A 21,112-nucleotide genomic window follows, 5' to 3' on the forward strand; every position below is an offset into this window, starting at 1 on the left:
ATTTCTAAACTTTATAAGGCAAGGCAAAGGGCCAAGAAGAGATGAGACACTTTTGAATAGTAGCAATGTAGAAGGACATGCTCTACCGGACATCAGAACTCACGATAAAGCAGTAGTGATTAAAACGGAGTAAGAGTAGCACAAGGACAAATAGATCCGTGGAATAGAAAAGAAAACCCAGAAATAGACTGAGACCCAGATTCTTGATTTATGACAAGTGTAGCATTTCAAAGCAGAGGGAGGATTTTCAATACATAAATAGCATTCTCAATAACGCTATCTGGGATAGTTGGCTATCCATAGGGGGCAAAGAAGTTGGACTGCCTCTCACACCATACACAAAAAGCAATTCCATGTGGGCTGTAAAAATAAATGTGAAAGGCAAACAGTACAGCTTTTAGAAGACAAGACATAACAACTTTCTGACCTCAGGGGGAAAAAAAAGATTTCTTAAACAGGACACACACACGAAAAAGCTAACTGTAAATGAAAAGATTGATCATTGTTATTGCATTAAACTTAAGAACTTGTTAGCACGTCGAAAGGTGCCATTAAGAGAGCAAAAAGGCAAGCCAGAGCAGGAGAAGATATTTGCAGCACACGTGACTAACAAAGGACTTATATGTAGAACATACATAGAGCTCCTACAAGTCAGTAAGAAAAAGAGAGATAACCCAATCAAAAATGGGCAAAGAGTTATATATGCACCAGCAGACATAAAAACTGTTCATAGTAACGTTGTCCATAATAGCCCTAAACTAGGAACAACCCAAATATCCATCCAGAATATAACTGATTTTGGTTGTTTCATACAATGGACACTACACACTAATGAAAATGAACAAACTTCACCTACATGGAATAACATGGATAAATCTTCATCCTGAGGAAAAGAAGCCACAAAAAAAGAATCCGTTCTGGATAATTCAACTTATATAAAGTTTTTTTAAAAAATAGGAAAACCGAAATTACACAGTTTAGAGATACATACAAGGGTGTCAAGATAGTGGTTTCAGGGGCAATGGGGGGGGGTCGTGATTTGGAAGGGGCACACGTGCAGCTTCTGGAGTCCTGGCAATGTTTTATTTCTTGGGCTGAGAGGGGTTCCGTGAGTATCCTCTTTACAATATTTTGTTAAGAGAATATATTCATATTTTTACATACTTTCCCACTGTGTCTATTTCACAATTTACAGTGTTTTTCAAAATTGAGATTTGCAGGCTGATTTGGGGAACTACTGCTGTGATCTAACTACTAGAAGCAGCCAAACCAGATGATCTCATTTCCTCAGTAATTTGAGACCTATGAATCCGAATGCTTTTTTTTTTTTTTTTTTTTTTTTTTTTTGCTGTACGCGGGCCTCTCACTGCTGTGGCCTCTCCCGTTGCGGAGCACAGGCTCCGGACACACAGGCTCCGCGGCCATGGCTCGCGGGCCCAGCCGCTCCGCGGCATGTGGGATCTTCCGGGATAGGGGCACGAACCCGTGTCCCCTGCATCGGCAGGCGGACTCTCAACCGCTGCGCCACCAGGGAAGCCCCCCGAATGCTTTTTATACATTACTTGACGACGCTAATGACGAAGACTGATTGATGAATCTGTATCTGCAAAACTATTTTTCTTGAGAATTTCAAGCCTTCTGTTCATTGAAGAATGTAATCCACATACAAATAATAATGATATAGCTGGCCAATTAATTGCAATAAATACTGACAATTAATGAGCAGATGAATGAAACAGACACAAAAGGATACAGCAACTCTTAGCAAGGGCTATGATTAAAATGCTCCTGATCTGAGTGGTCACAAACAAGAATGCTGCCACAGAGGCTGCATAATTATTGCTCTGAAATAATTCAAGGTTCAGATGATTAGAATATATCATCTTTCAATACTCAACCCACTTCTATATTCAGGCTGACTGAGTAAAGTGACTGGGGACAGATGGAATATATTTCTCTTGCTATCCTGGATGTGTACAATACTGTTTTTCATATAAATTAACTTTATACAGTCACAGGCAATAATTTGACTGGCTCCATTTTACTACTGAGGAAATTAAGACTCAGACAAGTTTAAGGACTTGCGCAAGGTCACATAGCTAGCTAATAAGTAGCAGGGCTTGGGGTGTGAAGTCACATGTGAGTCACAAGCCCATCTTCCTTCTCCACTATATGACACAGCCACGACTGTGTATTCATCTATATCTAGAACACATACCATCCACGTACATGTAGATGCACACACTCACACACACACCCTTTTCTCTCTCCTTCTCTGTCTCTCTCCCTTCCTTCTCCCCACTGCCAGAGAGAGAGAAACTCTCTCTATGTAGATAGAGCTAGAAATAGATATATACTCAAATCCCTCTCCCTTTTATGTACCAGTTTAGGTAATGATTTTGGAAAACACTTCAGGGGGGCATTTATAAATCAGAGCAGGGCCAGATTTTCTCACAAGAAAGCATTTTACATTGTCACAGTGATGGAGTAAACAATAGTCATAATAAATGCTTTCAGTTAGATGTCAGCCCGGATAAGATGTTTGGCTTGTCTGGAAATAGCTATCTTTTCCCACCAGTTACATCCTTGTATTGTGCTCTTTTGCTGCTATCAAATGACAGCAAAGAGGGAATGAGGAGGAGGGAGGGGGAAGGGAGAGAGAGAGAGAGAGAGAGAGAGAGAGAGAGAGAGAGAGAGAGAAAGTGAACTGAGCAGCTAAAACTAGGTTAAATATAAAGCTTTTCATTTCAATTGACAAAGAGGTCACTGGGCCATTAGGTAACTGGTTCAAATATCAAACATTCCTGCTCCACATCTCAAAATATCCTTGTCACCCCAAAAGTGCTGCTCCACAGCAGCCCCAGAGGTGAGCCCCAGAGGTGGCCCCCAGGGCTAGGATATCTGGAGCAGGTAAATCCCAAGGGAGGCTCTGCAGGCACTAGAGACTGAGGGGCAGACAGTGACTTCCCACAGCAGAGCTCTGCCCGTCCAGCAAGGGAAACTCGGAACGGAGACTGGAAAGTTTCTCATTCGCTGTTCCATTCACTCTCTCCACCATTTTCCCTGAGGAATTTATAAGCCACTCCTGGCTTTCCCTCTAGAATCAGAACAAATAAGTTCACACTCTAACTTGTCTTCTACCGATGCAGCACCACGGCACTGGATTTCATTCTAGAAACCTGCACAGGAGGTACAAATGTCTATAGTTTCAGGACCCGGCAGATCGTTTGAAAATATCTACCCTTAAACCCTCTCCACCAAAGACACATGAGGGTCATAACAGAACGTAATGATAATCCTAATAACGATTTAAAAAAGAAAAACACTAAAGAGAGGTAGAAACAGGAGCTTTTCCAAGACTGCAATAATTCAAGCTAAAGCATATATTTGAAATGGCCTCCGTCAACATGTGATTTCTGACTTGGAGACAAGCCCTGTTGGAAGGGGAGCTACGTGCTTTTGAACTAGGGCTACAGTTTTAAGAGCCTTGCGATCAGAAATGTTCTCTAGACTTGGCAGGCTTCTTTTCACCGTAAAGCAGCTAGAGTCCCTCCCACCCACCCCACCCCCGGCCCCGGTAACTTACCAGCCCATACAATAGCTTCTCCAGGCAAAGATGGGTTTTTGCTTTGAAGTCTCATTTAGAACAGAGGGGCAGGATAAGGGAAATAATGGCTTTTAAACTCAGAGCGAGCCAACTAGAAGGGGGTCTTATCCTCTTGGTGTTTATTTCTTGGACCAAATTTCTAACCCTTCTCTGAAGCTCCCTGTTGAGATCAGGGACAAACAAGATGAAAGGGAGAAAGCAGAGGAAAGGGAACAAAAGAACTTCAACCTCAGGATTCTTAGCCCTCAGGGAAAACACAAACAGGATGAGTCTGCGTGTTTGATTTTGCGTCCCCGGGATGCCGGGAGGAGTGTTAAGGAGGATAAGTACACCGAAGACCCAGGCTTTCTGAGTGAGCTGAATCAAGTCCATCAAAGTCTGACATCTGAAGGACCATGGCTCACATCACGGGCTGAGGGTCACAAAGGCGTTATTACCTGTGGAGGCCCATTTGTCTGCTTGGAAGCACAGTCTGTCTATCATCTCACAACTTGGCTCTGGCACGACCCACCTGCTATGTTGTTGGGAGGGGGAGGGGGAACTGGTTATACAACCCATCCTACCCTCGCCCACTCCACCTAAACTCAGACAGCATATGGAAGGCTTTCTTCGAGTGCTGCTACATTCTTTATCGAGTCTGTCTGAGCTTATGAGCAAATCTGACAACTCTAATTTTTTTAAGAGAGAGAAAAAGTATGTGTTTGGGTAATGGCTACCTTACTCATTTTTATTCAGAGGACAAAAAATGTCATTCCGAGTATGCCTGGGATTGACATGGAAGGCATATGTGCTTGTAAAGGGCAAGAAAACCTCTGAGGAGCCTCCGTTGGCTGGATCCGTCTGTGTGGTGGACCGAAAGATTTTTCTTGACACCTCTTCTCTTGGTTCAACCATCTTAACAACTTTTGTGCAAATATCTCAGCCTCCTTTTAAAGCTCTTCTGGGGGGCGGGGGAAGGCACATTTGAGAATCTACTGAAAGCTGTGGACCTTGTCCTGGAAAACTCACACACACGCACACAGACACACACACACACTTTTACATATAACTTCAGGGAATTCTTAGATCTATTAGAATCCATAGATAGAACCCCCTCAGGGGTCCATGGACCTAAAGTTAAAGAACCTCTGGTCTAGGAAAAAATGTTAACGTTTATTGAGTACTTACTATATGTCTGGCAGTATTCTAAGTGTCTTAAATAGATTTTCTCAATCACAACAACCCCGTAGAGCAGGTACTACTGTCCTCTATTTTACTCATGAGAAAACAGTGGCAGAGAAAGTCGCTTGCTCCAGGTCAAACAGCCAGTAAGTGGCAGAGCCTCGGTTGAAACCCAGGCACCCTGGCTTTGGAGCAGCTCCTCTTAGCCACAAAGCCACAGCTGTGAAGTGAAACAAGTGAAAGTACTTTCTTTGCACAGACCACGACTGCAGCAGTTTCCTTTCTGTGTATGTTGGAGGGTGGGCAGGCATGTGGAAAATTTGTGTGTCCAGAGGTCGCAGAAAGTAGAGATGATGTGACAGTGGGTGGAGGAGAGATGCTTGGCCAAGTGGTACATTGCCCACTACTGACTACTGTGCAGGGCACAGAACAAAAACTAGTCAGGCCCTCTCTTGGCTTCCAAACAATAGGCCTGTGGTGCTGACACTGGCCCTTGAGCTTTGAGATCTTGATCAAGTAGCCAGTTGAGATTAGTTCCAGGGTCACAAACTTAAACGCCCACAAGGCACCAGGAAAGCAAAGCAAATGTGAGAGGAAGGCTGGTGTAAGGCAGAGGCCATGGGAGGGGGACCGTGACCAACTGGAGTGTGTGTCTTGTCTCAAAACATTCACCTTTCAGGGCTTCCCTGGTGGCGCAGTGGTTGGGAGTCCGCCTGCCGATGCAGGGGACACGGGTTCGTGCCCCGGTCCGGGAAGATCCCACATGCCGCGGAGCGGCTGGGCCCGTGAGCCATGGCCGCTGGGCCTGCGCGTCCGGAGCCTGTGCTCCGCAACGGGAGAGGCCACAGCGGTGAGAGGCCCGCGTACCGCAAAAAAAAAAATAAATAAATAAAAGAAAAAAAAATGCACCTTTCACAAGCCCCCAAATCCCCTGAAGGCCGAACAAAAGACAGCCAGCCTGTGGGCCATCAGTTTGTGACCTCTGAGTAGACCGTTTCCTTCCCACTCCCTAGGTATTTCCAAGTCAGGAGTGCGGGAAATGCAGGCTGTAAACAAGGGACACAAGCTAGCCCGTGTGACAGTTAACGGCGTGATTTCCATTTTGTCAGAACCACGCTTTTCCGTGCTAACCAACCGAGCGGTAGTTCACTAGCAGACAAGTCCAGACACCAGAGGGGAAGAACACTCAGGCAGTGACAGTACACATCACATACCTCATACAGAGGGAGCATTCAAGGTCAGAGGCGTCAAAAGATGCGAGTGGAACACACAGAGCAGGTTTGGCCCCCGGAGCAGCGGGATGATCTGTGGTTTAGAAAGTAGAAGTCAGAGGTGAACCAACCTTGGTTTCAGAAAACAGCACTTCTGAGGCAAAAGAACCCAATTATTTTTTCAGTCTGCCACTCTCACCACCTCCCAGAGAATTGATTTAGTGGCCACGTGAGCCACTGAGAATGGGTTGCCCTGAAACAGGCGCTCACAGGCTTCCAACTGTCCCATAAAGAGACGCGCAAGTCAGGGACCGTCCGGAGCCCTGGGGGCTTCCTTCAAATGCAACAGGCGCCTCGCTCAACAAGCGGCGGCGGCAGCAACTCCGCGGACTGAGCCAGGCCTTCAGAGCTGACACTGAATCTTGGCACTGCCAGCCGCTCTGGGAAAGGTATCAAGCTGCGGCCGCTGCTTCTCAGATGCCTGCCTATGGGAACACGACTGGGAATGAGTGGAGTGAGGCCGGATCGCGCTGCCCTCGTCCTACCTTCCCAGAATGGGGATGGGGGTGGCCAGAGGCTGGCCTGGAAGGAGGTGACACCATCGAGGGCATGAGATGTCAGTACTTGACGCTGTGCACTCACAGAAACCCCACAGGCACCCCGGAGGCGGCAGAGCCGTGGAGCCCTCCCATGGAGGGTGAGGGACCTCCACAGACTGGTGAGCCGGGCCCTCCTCTGAGCCGCTTGCCCCCCGGGTAGAGTCCGCACCTGGCTTAGACACTTTCCTAGGCACCTCGGGGTCTTGGGGTTCCATCTGGCAGCACTTCCTTTTCTTCTCCTGGCATTTGCCGCTCCTGCTGGAGGCAGCTTGGGGAGAGGCAGCGGCCCCCTCCTCCTGCGCTCCGTCCTGGTCTTCCGGGCCGTCTTGCTGCCTGTCCCCTTTCACCGGCACGAGGTTCATCGGGCTGCCTCTGTGCCCCCCGGCTGCTGCCGCCTCCTGACCAGAACAATGTGGGCGCTCCAGTGTTTCCTGGAAAGGAAGAGCCAAACGTCAGGATCTACTCACGACCAACATCGTCCTCTGATACTTCTCCCCGGGGCCACGATGAGAAGATATCACACAGTACTGATCATCTAGAGGACGTGTAGCTTAACTGACGGGCGGGCATAGGGCACAGGCAGGCCCGGCTGGGGCGCAGCGGAGGAACCTCTGTCCGAGCCAAGGACAGAAAGGCGTGTAGGGAGAGAGTCCTCGGGCCGCGCTGGAGGGGAGAATGGCAGGTGCAGTGCCAGGCCCCGCTCCTCTCCAAGTCACACCCCAGTCACTACCTGAGGGAAACCAAGGCATGCAGTACAGCGAGGGTACATCCAGCCACTCAGTACTTCCTCTCACCCTCACTGCCATTCCGGGTCATCCTCGAGCCCCACACCCAGCTCCCAAAGAACTTTCGGGAAGGCTCTGGCACAGGTGTGTTCACAGGCCTGCCGAGTGCCCTCACGCTCCAGAGCTATGTGTTATACTGGTCAAACAAACTAGGGACAAATTAGACTTTTCACTAGATTTTGGGTGAAAAGTCTGAAAAAGAGACAAGATCATTTGGCAAAACGATCAATAATGTCTCTAGCCTTTTAAAGAATTTTTGTCCAGGAGAAGGATCTAGAAGAAACAAATCCAATGACAAGGTGTTTATGCAGGTTTACCTAGAGAACCCCTCTCGACTCCACATCCACAGCACATGGGTCAAAACGCTCATGCTGTTCTCTCCCCTCCAACTCCAACCCCCCAAAATTGGTAGATAGATGAAAACTGGGCAGTGCACAGCTGGGAGAAAATGATGAGGTAAGGAGAAAAAGGATGTGGGTTTTCTGAGTCCCTAACCTGGGGAGTTCAGGGGTTTTTTTCAGCACTGTGGCACTGCTGCATCCTTTCCACGAGCCCCAGGCATAGTCTACACAGTACACTGCTTTGCAAGGCAAAGTTTGGGTGGAAACCCAATCCCTGCTCCCCAGCTGGCTCACATGGGAAAGCCAGGGGTGCTCTTTTTCTTCATTTCAGATTGAGCTGCCACTAGAAGTCACTCCAGACACTTTGGTTCAGTGTTAGGGTTCTCAATCCTGTAATAATGATCTCAAACAAGTACTGAAATGCACTAGGGGTGCTTTGATTTCAGGAGATACTCTAAGTTCCGCCCCCCCCCTTTTTTTGAGTCAGGTACACCTGCATGTTATTCATTCTCCAGAGCGGGGAAAGAAGTCAGGGAAATGTAAGATTCTCACCTGTCAGAGAATCCAAGAAGCCACAGAGACCCCAGGGCTCACATACAGGGCAGGATCACAGATCACAGATGGAGGGCAGGCAGATGTCCCGAGGTGCCTAGATCTTCAGAGCTCAACTCTGCCTTCACGTCTGCCCTTCTGAGCCCCAGCCTCTGCCCACTTGCCCTCTGCTGGGAAAGCTAGTACCTGGAGACCATCGTTTTCAAAGACTCAAATAGCTGCGACTTCCTAAGTCTCTTCCCTCTCCCCGGCTCCAAATATGTATTGGAAGTCTACTTACGTGTAAGACACGATGCAGGAATATGAAATTACCTCCCCCGGGGATCAAATGGAGTTGTCTTTGCACAAGGAACTTAGCTGGTGCTCAAAGACGAGCAGCTTGCGCAAACAAAAAGCAGGAAAGGAGGGGCTGTCAGGCCCTCTTCCCAGGCTCCGCCCCTAAGCTGATAAAGCCACCCCGACTGAAGGGCTCCAGGGGAAGTGGGCCAGTTCCTTTCTAGGTCTGTCAACTCTCTCTTTCAGCTGGATCTGACCAAGAACTGAAAACTGAACGTAATAAATCATCAACCCCGGGCCCCCACCTAAAATCCAATTTCATCTTTAGGAAATAGCCTTCTAGCAAAGAATGCAGCCATGAGCGACTCCATTTCTTCTTTCTCAGGAACCGAATGAGGTAGGAGGGTGAGGGCTCACTCCCCATGTTTGCCCACAAAACAGCCAAACGAAGCGTCACGAGCGAGCTGGGTGAGTGGAGTTTTACCTGTGACAACTTTGGTAGATTATGGCTGGTGCCTTCAGTAGCCAATGACTCTACGTGTTCCTTTAATCTAGGGTGAGGTGCCAACAGCTTCAGGATTTCGGGAGAATGTTCCTGAGAAGCCCCCGGGAATGATGGTGAAAAGAAACTAAGGAGAAGCTGTGACATAAAACAGAAGACTCAGAAGACTTCACTACTTAAGTTTCTACAGGTGCTTGGGTGAAGGGCGCGGGGAGGAAGGGGCAAAGGGCACAGCTTGCGGGGCCAAACTCCAGGGAGGAAGCCTTGGATCAGAGACCCCGACACAGTGGGGTAGGGGGTCCTCACTTCAGCGCATCGGAATTGCCTGGGGAGCTTAGGAAAACTCCAGGTTCTAAGTTCCCATGCCCGGCTCCCCCAGGTCTGAAGTGTGGCCCGAGAATCTGGATTTTGAAAAGGCACTACAGATGCCTTTGTCACCCTAGCCAGAGGTACAAACCACCACTCCGCTGCTACCATTCCATAGACATATCTGCAGGGGGATTTCAAAACCTACCTAGGAGGAAAGAGGCAGAGGTGAAGACGGGAGAGAAACATCAGCTGGGGGACCTGGAGTCGTGTCCGCGACACCCCCATGGGTAGAAGGTGACAAATGTCATCGAGGTTCCTCGCTATTTCTTCCCACCCTGCCCATTTTGCTCCCTCCTCCGTCAGCCCCGGATCATGAATCCCTTCAGCAGTGAAATGTCCGGAAAAGCAGAACCCAACCTTCCTTCCTCTTCTCCTAGTCTCTCCTCCGCCTTTCTGGCCTTCACTTTCCCGAGAATGTCAGGTATCTTCAAGGACTGGGGGCAGGCCGGTCCCAGTCTATGGCTGGCTTCCTTTGCAATTGATAAGCTGGGGGCAGTGGTGCGGGGGCAGGTAGAAGACCTGGAAGGGACTGCGAGTCAAAGATGTGCAGTCGCATGGACGCTGCGCCATCAGCTGCCCCCATCCTTGTTTCAGTTCTCCGCTGTGAAAGCGCCAATGACCAACATACATAAGTATCTATCGTGTGTAACACAACACAGGAAAGCAGGTCACTCACTTCTAAAACATATTCACAAGTTTGCCACTGAGACCCACTAAAGGGCGCTCCACCCCTTGTTCCGGGTAATAGGGTATTAACTCATCAGGAGAATCTGACCGAAACTCTGACCAAACTCTCTCTGGTTTGATTTGCTCTTTTGCTGGCCCCCAGCAGTTCCTTCATGATTCCTTCTGATGCCAGCACTTTCCACATAGCCAAGCCCTGCTCATCCCTCAAGGCTCAGCTCCAGCACTACCTTCCCCTACTCCCCCAGCCTCCCTGATCTCTCCTGTCCTTCCGTGTTCTCGACTGCACCATAAGATAGTACCTTACACTACACAGTCCTGTGTTAGCCTCAAACTGCATTGCAGGTGTAAGTCTTTCTCTCTAACCAGACGGTCACCTTCTGGAGGGCACGTGACAGATGTCCAATAAATACTCATCACACTGGATGGAACTGAATTAAGACACTAGCCATCCCAGGGCCCAGGGAGAGGCCTAGGGTTCAGACCCAAAGTCTTCAGACAGATGCCTCCATCTCCTCCCAGCTGTAAGTTGGTAAAGGAGTGAGGCGGGGAGGTACTCACAGTGCCCAGGGCCATAAATGCCAGCTTTCAGAGGCTCCTCTTCCACAGGAGCCAAAGTTGGCTCCCAGAAGCCCTCCCGAGTGGCCCACCAGGACCAACCCACTTCTGAAGCAATCTCCCTGGAATTCTCCCAAAAAGAGCACTAGCAGCCAGAGGGCATCTCAAGGTACAAGGATAAAAGGGTAGAGTGCGGTGAGAGGGAAAGAGAGGCAGAGAGGGAACTCGAAGGAAACAAAGCAGAAGTAACAGCAGTACTGACCTTCTTCCTTTAATACCTAAGATCTCAGACTAGGCCTTCTCAGTGGCTTTGGAAAACAAAATTTGGGGTCAACTCTCAGTGGGAATGAGCATTCCACATACGAATGGAAGTCAATTCCACTTCAGTGTCAGCCTTTGAAAGGCCCAAATGGGTCAAGAGGGCAAAAAAGAATCTGAGGTAAATACAAACATTAAAAAGAAACCCAGGTCTGTGAGTGGCTAAGGCAGCTAATTAATCCCAAGTGAACCTGGACCATCTCTGTCATATCTTTATCCCTGGAATGGGAACACTCCAGTAAATAACCACAGCGGAGGGTCCTCAGTGTTCTTAAGTAACTGCCACGCCCTCACCACACTCAGTGGAAATTCGCCTCTAAATTCTCACCCCAGCTTCAGAACTCTGGAACACTCGTCACAGGCAAATGCTCGCTTGTATGGTCTGAAATTTATACTACACTATATAACAAGTGCAAGATTGTAAGGTAGGTCCTTGAGGACTGACACTGTGGCTTATGCCTCCTTGGGTCTCAGAGCTTAGCACAATGTGTTCCCCTGCCCCATTAAGGCAGCTGTGGAAATGACACTAGGTGGTCTGTAAAATCGGGCTGTAAAGAGAGATCAACCCAACTGATGAGACCAGAGCCTCTCAGGCCAACTGGGAAACGGACAAATGAGAATAAAGAAACCACTCACTCCTGAGCCCAACGCCTGCCTCTTCTGGCCTTTGCACACTCTGTCCCCAAAAGTCAAGGCTCTTCTAATCGCCTTTGTCCAGCCATCCCAGACCTGGATAATTCCATCGCTGCTCTCCCCCCAGCCCCAGCAGTGGGTGCTGAGACTCCTGACAAGGCCTCCTGGCACAGCAGGATGGTGGAGCAACTCACAAGGCAGACTCTGGAAGCAGGTGGAGTTGGGTTTGATTGCTCTTTCACAAATCACTAGGTGTGTGATCTCAGGAAAGTCACCAAGCCTCAGCTTCCTCATCTGTCTCATCTGTAACATGGGGATAAATAATAGTACCTACCCTCATAGGGACACTGTGGAAATTAAATTGTATCTTCCCCGTAAAGCCCATAGCACAGTGTGGGATGCACAGGAAACGCTCAATAAATGTTAGCTATTATTATTATTATTATTATTATTATTATTATTATTATTATTACCCACACTATGGAGTACAGTTAAGATTTGGGAAAGGGTCCACAGCCTGGAGCAATTCTCTGCCGCCAGCGCTCTGACTAACCAGGCCAAAGCAACTTCCCGGAAAAGAAACCTTCGATGAGAGGCATAACCTCCAGAGCTCAGCTTCGCCTAGTTCATTGATTTTGCTAAAGATTCCTTTCTGGAGCCTTCAGAAACCACTCCTGTCTCTTGCGTCCTTTCTTCATCCACTGCTCTGCCAAACTGTACTGGGACAGAGGCACTTGGGGAGTGGCGGTGAATAGGGAGTTGTAGAGCAGAGGCCACCACTGATTGTCAGCATCCAACTTCCAGGCCAACTAGCCAGACACCGTGAGAATACACTGAAGAACAGTAAGCAACGAAGTCCACGAATTGAGGATGCTTGAGCCTTCACTAATGCACCCAGTATTTAAAAAATAACATCCACATTCTCCAAGGACTCAAGAGTTGGAATGACTGTTTGGATTATACTGTAATAGTCCTTGACTTATATTCTGCATGTGTTTTATTTCTAGCCAAGGAGCTGAAGGTTGGAGTTCTGCATATGGCAGGGCAGATGGGACCCAACATCCCTTCTGAGGAGCTGGCTGCCCTGTGTGACTGGTGAAGCTGTGACTTAGCCAAAGAAAAGTTCTACAACTGCAGGCAGCCTCACACCCAGGACCTCTTGCCAAGAGCCAGAATCTCCTCGGTGGGCCTCCATCCCCATGTTAACTTATTTGGCTTTATTCTGTTTTGTTTGTTTTCCCACTGACAACCCAAACCCCGAGTCAAAGAAGCAAGAACATTCCTCACCGGCTCCTACAGAAATGCAGGAACTGCTCAATCTGATTGTACATGCCAAAAGGATGGTGCTTCTGGGCCATCAATTGGCACTTGTGTCTCGCTCCTGTCCCCTCAACCCGGGGAGCCACCCACTCAGGACCCCCAATCCCCGGAAGGGCAGTTCCCTCACTCCCCCAACCCAGGAGAAGACAGAGGGGTGGGGGCCCACTGGGCAGCTGGACCTGACGTCATCTCAACTCACCCTTTGGGCTTCAGCTCTTACTCTTTTGTTCGTTCCATCGAGGGACACACAATATAGAAACTCCCTTAGTGCTTCCTCCACCTTGCCTAGGGTGGCTAAGGCTTGCGCTTTTCTGAAGTGTGCCTGGAAGAAAACATGAGCATTCAGTCCCATCCTTATCCACCTCCTGATGCTGCTGTATCATTTCATAACACCAGCTAACTGCTTCGTGGGTTTTCATTGTCGTGTGAAGGGGTTTAAAAGGACTATCTCATCTATAGCCCTACTAGGTAGGCAACTGTTCTGAAGCCCATTTTCAAGGAGATAAAACTGAGATCCAGAGAAATGACTCGCCCAAAATAATAAGAAATTGTGGAATCAAGTTTTGAGCCTGGGACTGACTGATACCGAAGCCCAAATTCTCAACCACTGCGCCTCCCGTCTCCCCCTCTCCCGGCCCCACCACTGTATTGGAGGAGGTACCAAATGTAGCAAGAACCCCCATTTGAGCACATACTAACCAGGTTTCGGGACCTGCCTGGATGGGCCTTCCTGGTAACGGGTCTGTCAAGCAGAGACCGAGTCCATCTTACCGGCTGAGTGACCACCGACACTCACTGATCATTTATCAGAAGAGGCCCAAATGAGCTAAGGCATGTGATCTCTCCAAGACCTTGAAGGTAGCTAGTAGCAAAGCTGGAACTAGAACTGTGCCCCTCCCCGCAAAGCAGACCGCCCTTTGGAGGGCTAACCAGGGCCTGCGCCAATGCTTTGGCTCCGGTGGGCTCAGCTCACGTCTGCTCCCTCACCACGTCTTGAAATAGCATAAGAAGTTTTAGGGCTCCTCAGGGTCCAAGCCCAACTGCCCTGGGAGAGAAACCCTAAGGGGTAGTTGAGGAGCATCCTGGGGAAGAGGGAGGAAAAAGAAAAGAGGTGGGAGGAGGGCTGCCTCCTCTCCGTGCCTTAGGACAGCTGCTCCTGGCAGCTTGGCTTGGAGGCTGCCCCTCAGGGGCCTGCTCCCCACTCCCTCAGCTCCACAGCTGACCCCGAGTGTAACTTAGTGAAGGAAACAATCCAGGGTGCAGCTGCTGGGCACTCTAGTATGCGGGGCCTCCCCTTCCGACACGCCTCTGCAGGCCGCAGTGCCCTCCGGCTCGGGTCTGGCTACAGGGGCCAGCCGGGATCTGCCTTCTTGAGCAGTGGCCCCTGCTCCAAGCCTCTTGGGGGCCTCCCCCAGAACTCCCCCTCCTTCTGGAGCCAGATGCATGGCTTGTTGCATCTTCCCAGCAGTGCTCCAGGGGCCCTCAGGAGAAAGGCTTGTGTGACATTTCAGGGCGGCTAAAGGGGATGAGTGCTGGAGCCTCGAGAGGCTTTGGGATCTGACCAATCATACCAAGCAGCAACCCAGATATACTCCAGCTGCTCAGGGCCGCCAGCTCACTCTCCTGGAGCTGCACCGCCTGCAGGAGAATTTGAGAAGCAAGAGCCCTGGCTGGGTGGCTGCAATAGGGCTGCACGCGGTGAACTCCTCCCACAGGGGCGTTTCGTATAGAAATGGTGGGAAATATGCAAATCAGGGTGTGAGGCGGCTCTGAATCAGAAGCACCGTTCAAGTCTTCTCTTGACCCCCAAGTCAGCAGAGTTCTCTCGTCACTGCCTCTCTGCTTAGCCCAGCACTTTGGGGAAAACGAACTCCTGTTTAATATTTCCACCAAACTCTTCCTTCACTGGGGAAGTCACTTTTCCTGTTTCATCCACGATGGTCCACTGCTTACTCAGTCTTGTTTCCCACTGCACTGTCGAGGCCCCAACCCTTAGGGGGCCTAAGCAGAAAGAGCAGAAAGAGTTGCAAGGGAAGTGCTCTTAGGCCCAGGCAGCTCAGTAGCCTGCACCACTACAAGGCCTGAAATGCTCCCACTGAAGTTCCCCTGGGTTGACTTTGGTGACTTGGAATAAACTGTAACTGTGCTCCTTGGGAAAGAGAATATACTAATCCATCATCATTCATGAAAACCTTCTCATGAAAGAACATATGAGATTCACTCTGACATTAAGGGCCCAGTATGCAGCTCCACGATGTTTTATCTGAGGTTCCCAGATCCAGAAAACAGTCTGCTCATCCACGATTTTCATAAGCTTGACGTCAAAATCATTAGGTGGCAAAACCTGACCTAAAATGATGTGTGTTACAGTCTTTGTCCCACTTGGTGTGTATTTTCATGTAATATCCTGCAGAGATAGTGTGTGTGACTACGGGGCGCTGTCCAGAGCTAAAACCTGGTCTTTGTGAGATTGGAAACATTCTGGATTCTGAACATATCTGGCCCCACGGGATTCAGATAAGGGATCACAGCCTTGGATGAGCTGGGGTTGTGTGGAGACAGCACCACACCAAGAGCCAGCGTTACAGCTCACAGAATGGTCTCTTGGCCACGCCCACCTGTAACCCTCCCTGCCTCCCTGTGAGGCGATCAGGGCAGACAGCAAGATCTTCGTCTTGCAAACTGGGACACTTAGGGTTCAGAGAGCGAAGCGACTTCCCCATGGTCACTTAGCTTGCGGGTAGTAGAGCCCAGGCTCAAATCTAATCTTCTCAGCAAAATATTGAAATGCGGCTGAGGGCCAGTCCTGAGGCCAGACAGAGATGCAGAAAGTGACACTTTGCACCCTGGCATCTTGAGAGATGCTGAACCTGTCTTTCTCCCCACCCCTCCACGTGACCTACATGTTTAGGGGAAGCGGCAGGCTGACTGACTACCTTAAGGATTTGAGATGGCAGAAGGAGCCAGCAATACTTCTCTCTCCCTCCTGCTTCGACCGTCCTGGGAAAAGAATGATGATGATGACGGCAGACACATACAACGCTATGTGCCAGGCATTGTTCTAAGTATCTGTGTGCATTAGCTCATGTCATCCTCACAACGAACCCTGCGAAGTAGATGCTTTGAATATCCTCATTTGATAGATGAGGAGATGAGGTGCAGGGAGGTTAGGTAATTTGCCAAGGCCGCACAGCTAGGAAAAGTAGCAGAGCTGGAACATAAACTCAGGCAGTCTGGCTCCCGAGTCCATGCTCTAGAGAGTCACAAGGCCCAGGCTGCTCTGCGGGTCATCAGTGGAAGATCAGATAGGGGAGGAATCCAGCTCCCTTGCAGATCCCTAAGTCACCCTTTGTCAAGGGAACCCCCAGCTCCTCTGAAGAGCCTTCTCCCTGCTCTGAGTAGGGAGGCAGTCCTTCCTGCCAGTTCCTGTCTACAGTACAATTCCTTCCCATCCCTCCCATCCCACACTCACCTTAAACCCCATGGGGCGGAGCTTACATGCTATTTCTGCATCGTGCAGTGCATCCTCATGAGACTCCAAGGTGAAATAAATTTGAGACCGGTTGCTGTAAAGCAAGTGGTCATTTGGAGCTGCCAAGATGAGAAAAAACAAACAAACAACAACAACAACAAAAAAAAAACCTTGAGCAAAATGGCAAGTTATCTAGGACTTTTCTACTAGGGACCCAAAGGGGTAAGCTCGATCTCCAGTCCTAATATTGCCCTGCCTACCACACCCCCCAGCCACTCTGGGTCTGAGCTTCCCCAACTGTAAAGAAGTCATTTATCCCCTTCTCTCAAGCAGTTCCTTAGAGGGCCTGTGGTGTCAGTGGTGCATTAGCAACTTGGACTCTCGAACCCTGGAACTCTTGCACCTTGCTTCATGGCCGTGGCTAGCAACGGGCAGCCTGGCTTCTGGGTGAGGTATTGCCCACAAGGAAACAGGCCAGGGAGGAAGGAGAAGGGGATGGCCAGATGTGACCCCCATCCTTGCCACCAGGAAGACAAGTCCAAGTTAGTCTCCCGGTGATATCAGCGACATCTCTGTCTACAAACCCCAGCACACATGAAGTTCTTCTGAAGGAAACAGAAGTGCATCTGCAAGCCTCCATCCTCTCATTACAGATAGGCAGATGTGAATGGACAAGGCTTCTGGGAATAAAGTGAGGTTGGCTCTCACCAGTACTCTGAACCACTAGATGCCAGGGCTGGAAAGGCCTTTAGAGACCATCTGGCTCAATCAACCCATTCTTCAAGGAAAATCAAGCCCAGAGAGGGGAAGGCATCTGCTCAAAGTCTAGCTAGCTGGCCAGACTCATTACTAACTTGCCAGACTTTGAATCTGGGGTGGGAGACAGGTTCCTTTTTTTTCCGAAGGGGAGTGTAGTACTTCGAATAGTAAGGAAGAGAGACTGGCCATCTTCCGGCACAAAGATACTCTTTGTTGGGGAGGTCCCTTTCCTCTTAGAAGGGTGAAGAGGTCTTGACATTTTTCACCTTGACTCCTCTGGTGGTGCAAGGAAGAACCCCCAGGGGAAAGTGGTGACAGAAACAAAGGGGGAGGAGGAGGAGGGCAGGAAGGGGCTTTCGTGGCCCTTAGGGGTCGGCTGAAAGGAATGGAACCTCCCTTGGAGACCTGGGCTTAAGCGGCTGCCACCTGTCTACTTCATACTGCCCTGCTCTTCCCCAGGGACTGGGCTCCAGCTTCTGCTGCGGGAACAGGCTTTGCTGGGGTTTTTCCCTCAGGGGTGTGCAGAGGGTTCGCCTGGGTGCCCATTACTTGCTCTTAAGACATCAGTCAAGAGTCCGCAGTCTCCTCTGTCCCTTTCCTTGCAGCACACACTGTGCTTTGCTTGGGCACACGGGGTCTCGTTCCTCCCCCTCCCCCATTACCTGTTGCAACCTCGGGTGGAGATGCAACACGTGGAGACGCCAGCCCACCCCCTCCTCCACCCATCCGAGTGGGGCTCCGGGCACCCTGGGATCCCAGAGCCCTGTCGCCTCCTCCCCGGCACGCTTCGCCAGACACCGTGCGCCGCCGCCGAGCTCCTGGCAGCCGGCCTGAGCTGGGCAATACCCGCGGCTCGGCGGCCACTTCCTGGGTCCAGACGTGGGGGGTCGGGGAGGGGGGAGTCGTTCCCTTAGGGAACTCGGGCGCTCTAGTGCGGCCCGAGGCGCGGGACTGCCCACATCGCCCTTGAGGCCGCAAAGACCACCCATCATCCCTCCTCAGGTGGCACGGGAAAGCGGGACAGAGGCGGCCCCCTTGGCAGCCAGCCCACGGTCCCCAAGGATCCCCGAGCCGTCGCCTGGCCGGTCGCCCTCTGGGGGCTGTCGGGCTGGTGTTCGAGGCGAGAGCGCAGGCAGCGGGCGGTCGGGCGGGGGGGGGCATCTATTTCAGCCGAGGATCGTGTGATAGGAAGCGGTGACAATGAGTCACAGGGCGACGGGGCGCGAGCGCTCCCCCCACCCCGCCCGCACACGCTCCCGGGATGGTTTCCGAGGCGAGCGTGGCCCACTTCAGCTACCTCAGCCGTTACACAATCCCGCCCGCCCGCGCGGAGGAGGGGCCGCCCGGCCCGGGCCGCTCGCAGCCCTTATGCAACCAGTGCTCTCCTGACCTAATTCCACGCCGGACCCACCCCACCGGGAGCCGCGGCCCCGGAAGGGACAACTCCCGGCAGCCACGGCGGCCCCAGGCCGGGAGGGAGCGGCAGACGCAGGCGCCGACCAAACATCCCAGGCTGGCGGGAGCCCAGAGGCCCCGGCGCGCGAGTGGGAAGGGTGCGAAGTTCCCCTGCTGGCCCGAAAGCTACGGGCAGGTGTTAAGAGGGGCCCGAGCGCGCAGCGACAGAAGGAGAAGGCGAGCCCGAGAAACAGACGGTGACACCGAGCAAGAGCCAGAGTGACAAAGATACGGAAAGAAAGAAAAGGACGGAGAAACAGAGCGACACAAACAGAAGCAGGGACTGAGACACGCAGAAACACACAAGCTAACAGGAGACATAGAGGAAGACAAAGAGCAGGGAGATAGACAGAGACCCAGAGAAAGGGCCATGAACCAGGAGAGACAGAGAAAAAGTCGGAGACGGAACTCCAGAGCCCCCCTCCCCCACTCCGGTCGCGGTCCATCCCAAGGTCCGCGTGCCCTCCTCCGCCCGGTCCACCCCGCAGCTCCCCGCCGGGCTCGTGCCCCCGCCCGCCCCGGCCCCGGCGGCACGGTGGTCTCACCCAGCCTAACTGCCTCGTTGTACTTGAGCAGCGCCGCCTCCACCTGGCGCTCGCGGTACAGCCGGTTGCCCTCGTGCCGGAGTTGCGACGCCCTTGCCGGGCCCGGGAACAACTTCCCGAGGAGGCCGCTGAGCACCACGTTGACCCGCAGCGGCGGCGGCGCCTGCTGCCCAGCCCGCCGGGCTCCGCGCGCCCGCCCGGTGGCCACCATCAAAGCGGAGAGTTTGACCCCGCACAGCGCACAGCGCCGGTCGGCTGCCCGCCCGCGTTCCAGGCACAGTTTACAAAAGGTGTGTCCGCAGGACAAGGACACGGGGTCTGAGAGAAATCCATGGCACTTCCGGCACTTGAAGCCGTCCCACACCTCGGTGGCCTCGGCGGCCGTCGCCGCCCCTGCGTCTTCCGCCGCCAGCGCGCAGCTCGCCCCACGGCTCCAGTCCGGGGGCTCCGGCGCCGGTTCCTCGCCTTGAGGGACTTTCTCGGCCAGGCAGCGCACCAGCTGCTCCAGCTGCTCGGCCACCAGCTGCTGCCGCTCCGAGAGCTGTCGGTACACCTCGAGGGCTTCCCGGAGGCGCCCCCCAGACGCCAGGGCGTCGGCCTGCGTGAGCAGGACTTTGCACTCCGCCGTCGAGGCCCTCGGAGGCCGCTCCTGCGGCGGCGGCAGAGTCGGTAGAGGTGCGGGGCCTTCTGTAGCCGCCTCTGGGTGGGGGCCCGTGTCTCCGAGGGCCGGTGATGCCGCCGGCTCCGCCAGCTCTAAGTTGTTGCTGCAGAGCTCGGCGGGCAAGCTCAGCATCTGTTCAGTCTGAAATGAATCCATAGGGAGAGGGACATGCGTGGGGAAGAGGCGTCTAGGGGCCGGGGACGTGGAGCAGGGAGCGGTGGCTGGAGGGAATCGGGGCTGCCACGGCCGCCGCTCTGCCGCTCGCCGGTCCCTGCAATGCCTCCGCGAGCTCCACGCCGGCCGCCCCGCGCCGCCTAATAACTGTCTTGTCTCAGCAAAGTGTTATATAAAACGACACCACGTGACGCGCCGCCACACCGCTCATTGGCCGGCGGCGGGGCGATTGTTACAAAACCAGACAGTTTTGTAACAGTGTTGCGCTTGCTTCTTTGGGCTTAGCTTTTCTTGGCTTCTTTTTGCGGTTGTTTGTGTTTACACTCTGTCTTAGTTCCCCCTCGCAACGTGGTTCCTTTTCGGAAGGCTGGGAGGGAAAGAAGAAACCCAGCGTCTTTTCCTGGGTTTCTCCGTCTCCAAACCCTACCCTATCCCACCTCCAAACCCGTCAGCAAACAGGTCCCCTCTGCCAGCCGCCCGCTAGCGGTCCCCTCTCCCCTCGGGAGGCCGGTACCTCGAGGCGCGCAGTCCGCCAGGTCTTTAGGGACGCCGGAGGCTTGCCCTCCCAGGGGCGACGGCGGCTGTCTGCTAAGAGAAGCGGGCTGGGAGGGTCCCCGGGCAGCCCCCACCCGGGGCCCGGCCCCGGCTCCTCACACCCGGGGTCCCTGGCCACCTTCCCCATGGAGTCCCCCAAAGGTAGTGAGTGCGGTTATCCGAAGGCGCTTGATCTCCTGTGCCGGGAAAGACTCGGAGCAGCGGGCCCGGCGGGCTCAGCAGTTTGGCGGCGCTCGCCGAGCAGAGAGGGACATGCCGAGAAGATGCGCTCGCCGGCTAGCGCCCGGAGGAGGCCCCCCGCGCGCCCCGCTTCCTCACCTCTCTCTCCTCCAACGCTGGAACCTGCGCTGGGGCGGGAGGCCGGCGCCCCGGCCCTGGGGGCCACCGGCAGGATGGGCGCGGCCGCGAGCACAAGGCCTGCTGGGGTCAGTGGGCACTCCGGGGGCGTGGGAGAACGGCGGGCGGAAGGCGGGAACCCAGAGCGCTGCTCGGGAGAAAGTCCGCGAGTCCCGCGCGCACTCCAGCGGCCGGCCCCGCTGCCTGCCGGTCCGCCGCTCCAGAGCGGAGACTTCCGA

The 21,112-nt window shown here is 52.6% G+C and overlaps 1 protein-coding gene across 3 annotated transcripts in view; it reads right to left on the minus strand.

Annotated features, from left to right (window-relative positions):
• Window positions 1–20,570, minus strand: part of LONRF3 (LON peptidase N-terminal domain and ring finger 3) — a 37,747-nt gene extending 17,177 nt beyond the window's left edge. For 2 of the 3 annotated variants that reach the window (XM_081222424.1, XM_081222423.1), the window contains exons 1-6: window positions 20,497–20,570; window positions 19,148–20,349; window positions 16,389–16,507; window positions 13,116–13,238; window positions 6,748–7,009; window positions 5,983–6,073 (exon numbers count right to left, since the gene is read on the minus strand). In XM_081222424.1, the coding sequence (XP_081078550.1) occupies window positions 5,983–6,073; window positions 6,748–7,009; window positions 13,116–13,238; window positions 16,389–16,507; window positions 19,148–19,964 (1,412 nt within the window). In that variant the 5' untranslated portion in view covers window positions 19,965–20,349; window positions 20,497–20,570. Of the gene's footprint in view, window positions 1–5,982; window positions 6,074–6,747; window positions 7,010–9,016; window positions 9,173–13,115; window positions 13,239–16,388; window positions 16,508–19,147; window positions 20,350–20,496 lie in introns of all 3 variants that reach the window. The other variant, XM_081222425.1, reaches the window with a different exon arrangement.
• Between the last annotated feature and the right edge of the window lie 542 nt (window positions 20,571–21,112).

Source organism: Mesoplodon bidens, assembly GCF_964165515.1.
Source record: "Mesoplodon bidens genome assembly, chromosome: X".
NCBI classification, from domain to species: domain Eukaryota; kingdom Metazoa; phylum Chordata; class Mammalia; order Artiodactyla; family Ziphiidae; genus Mesoplodon; species Mesoplodon bidens.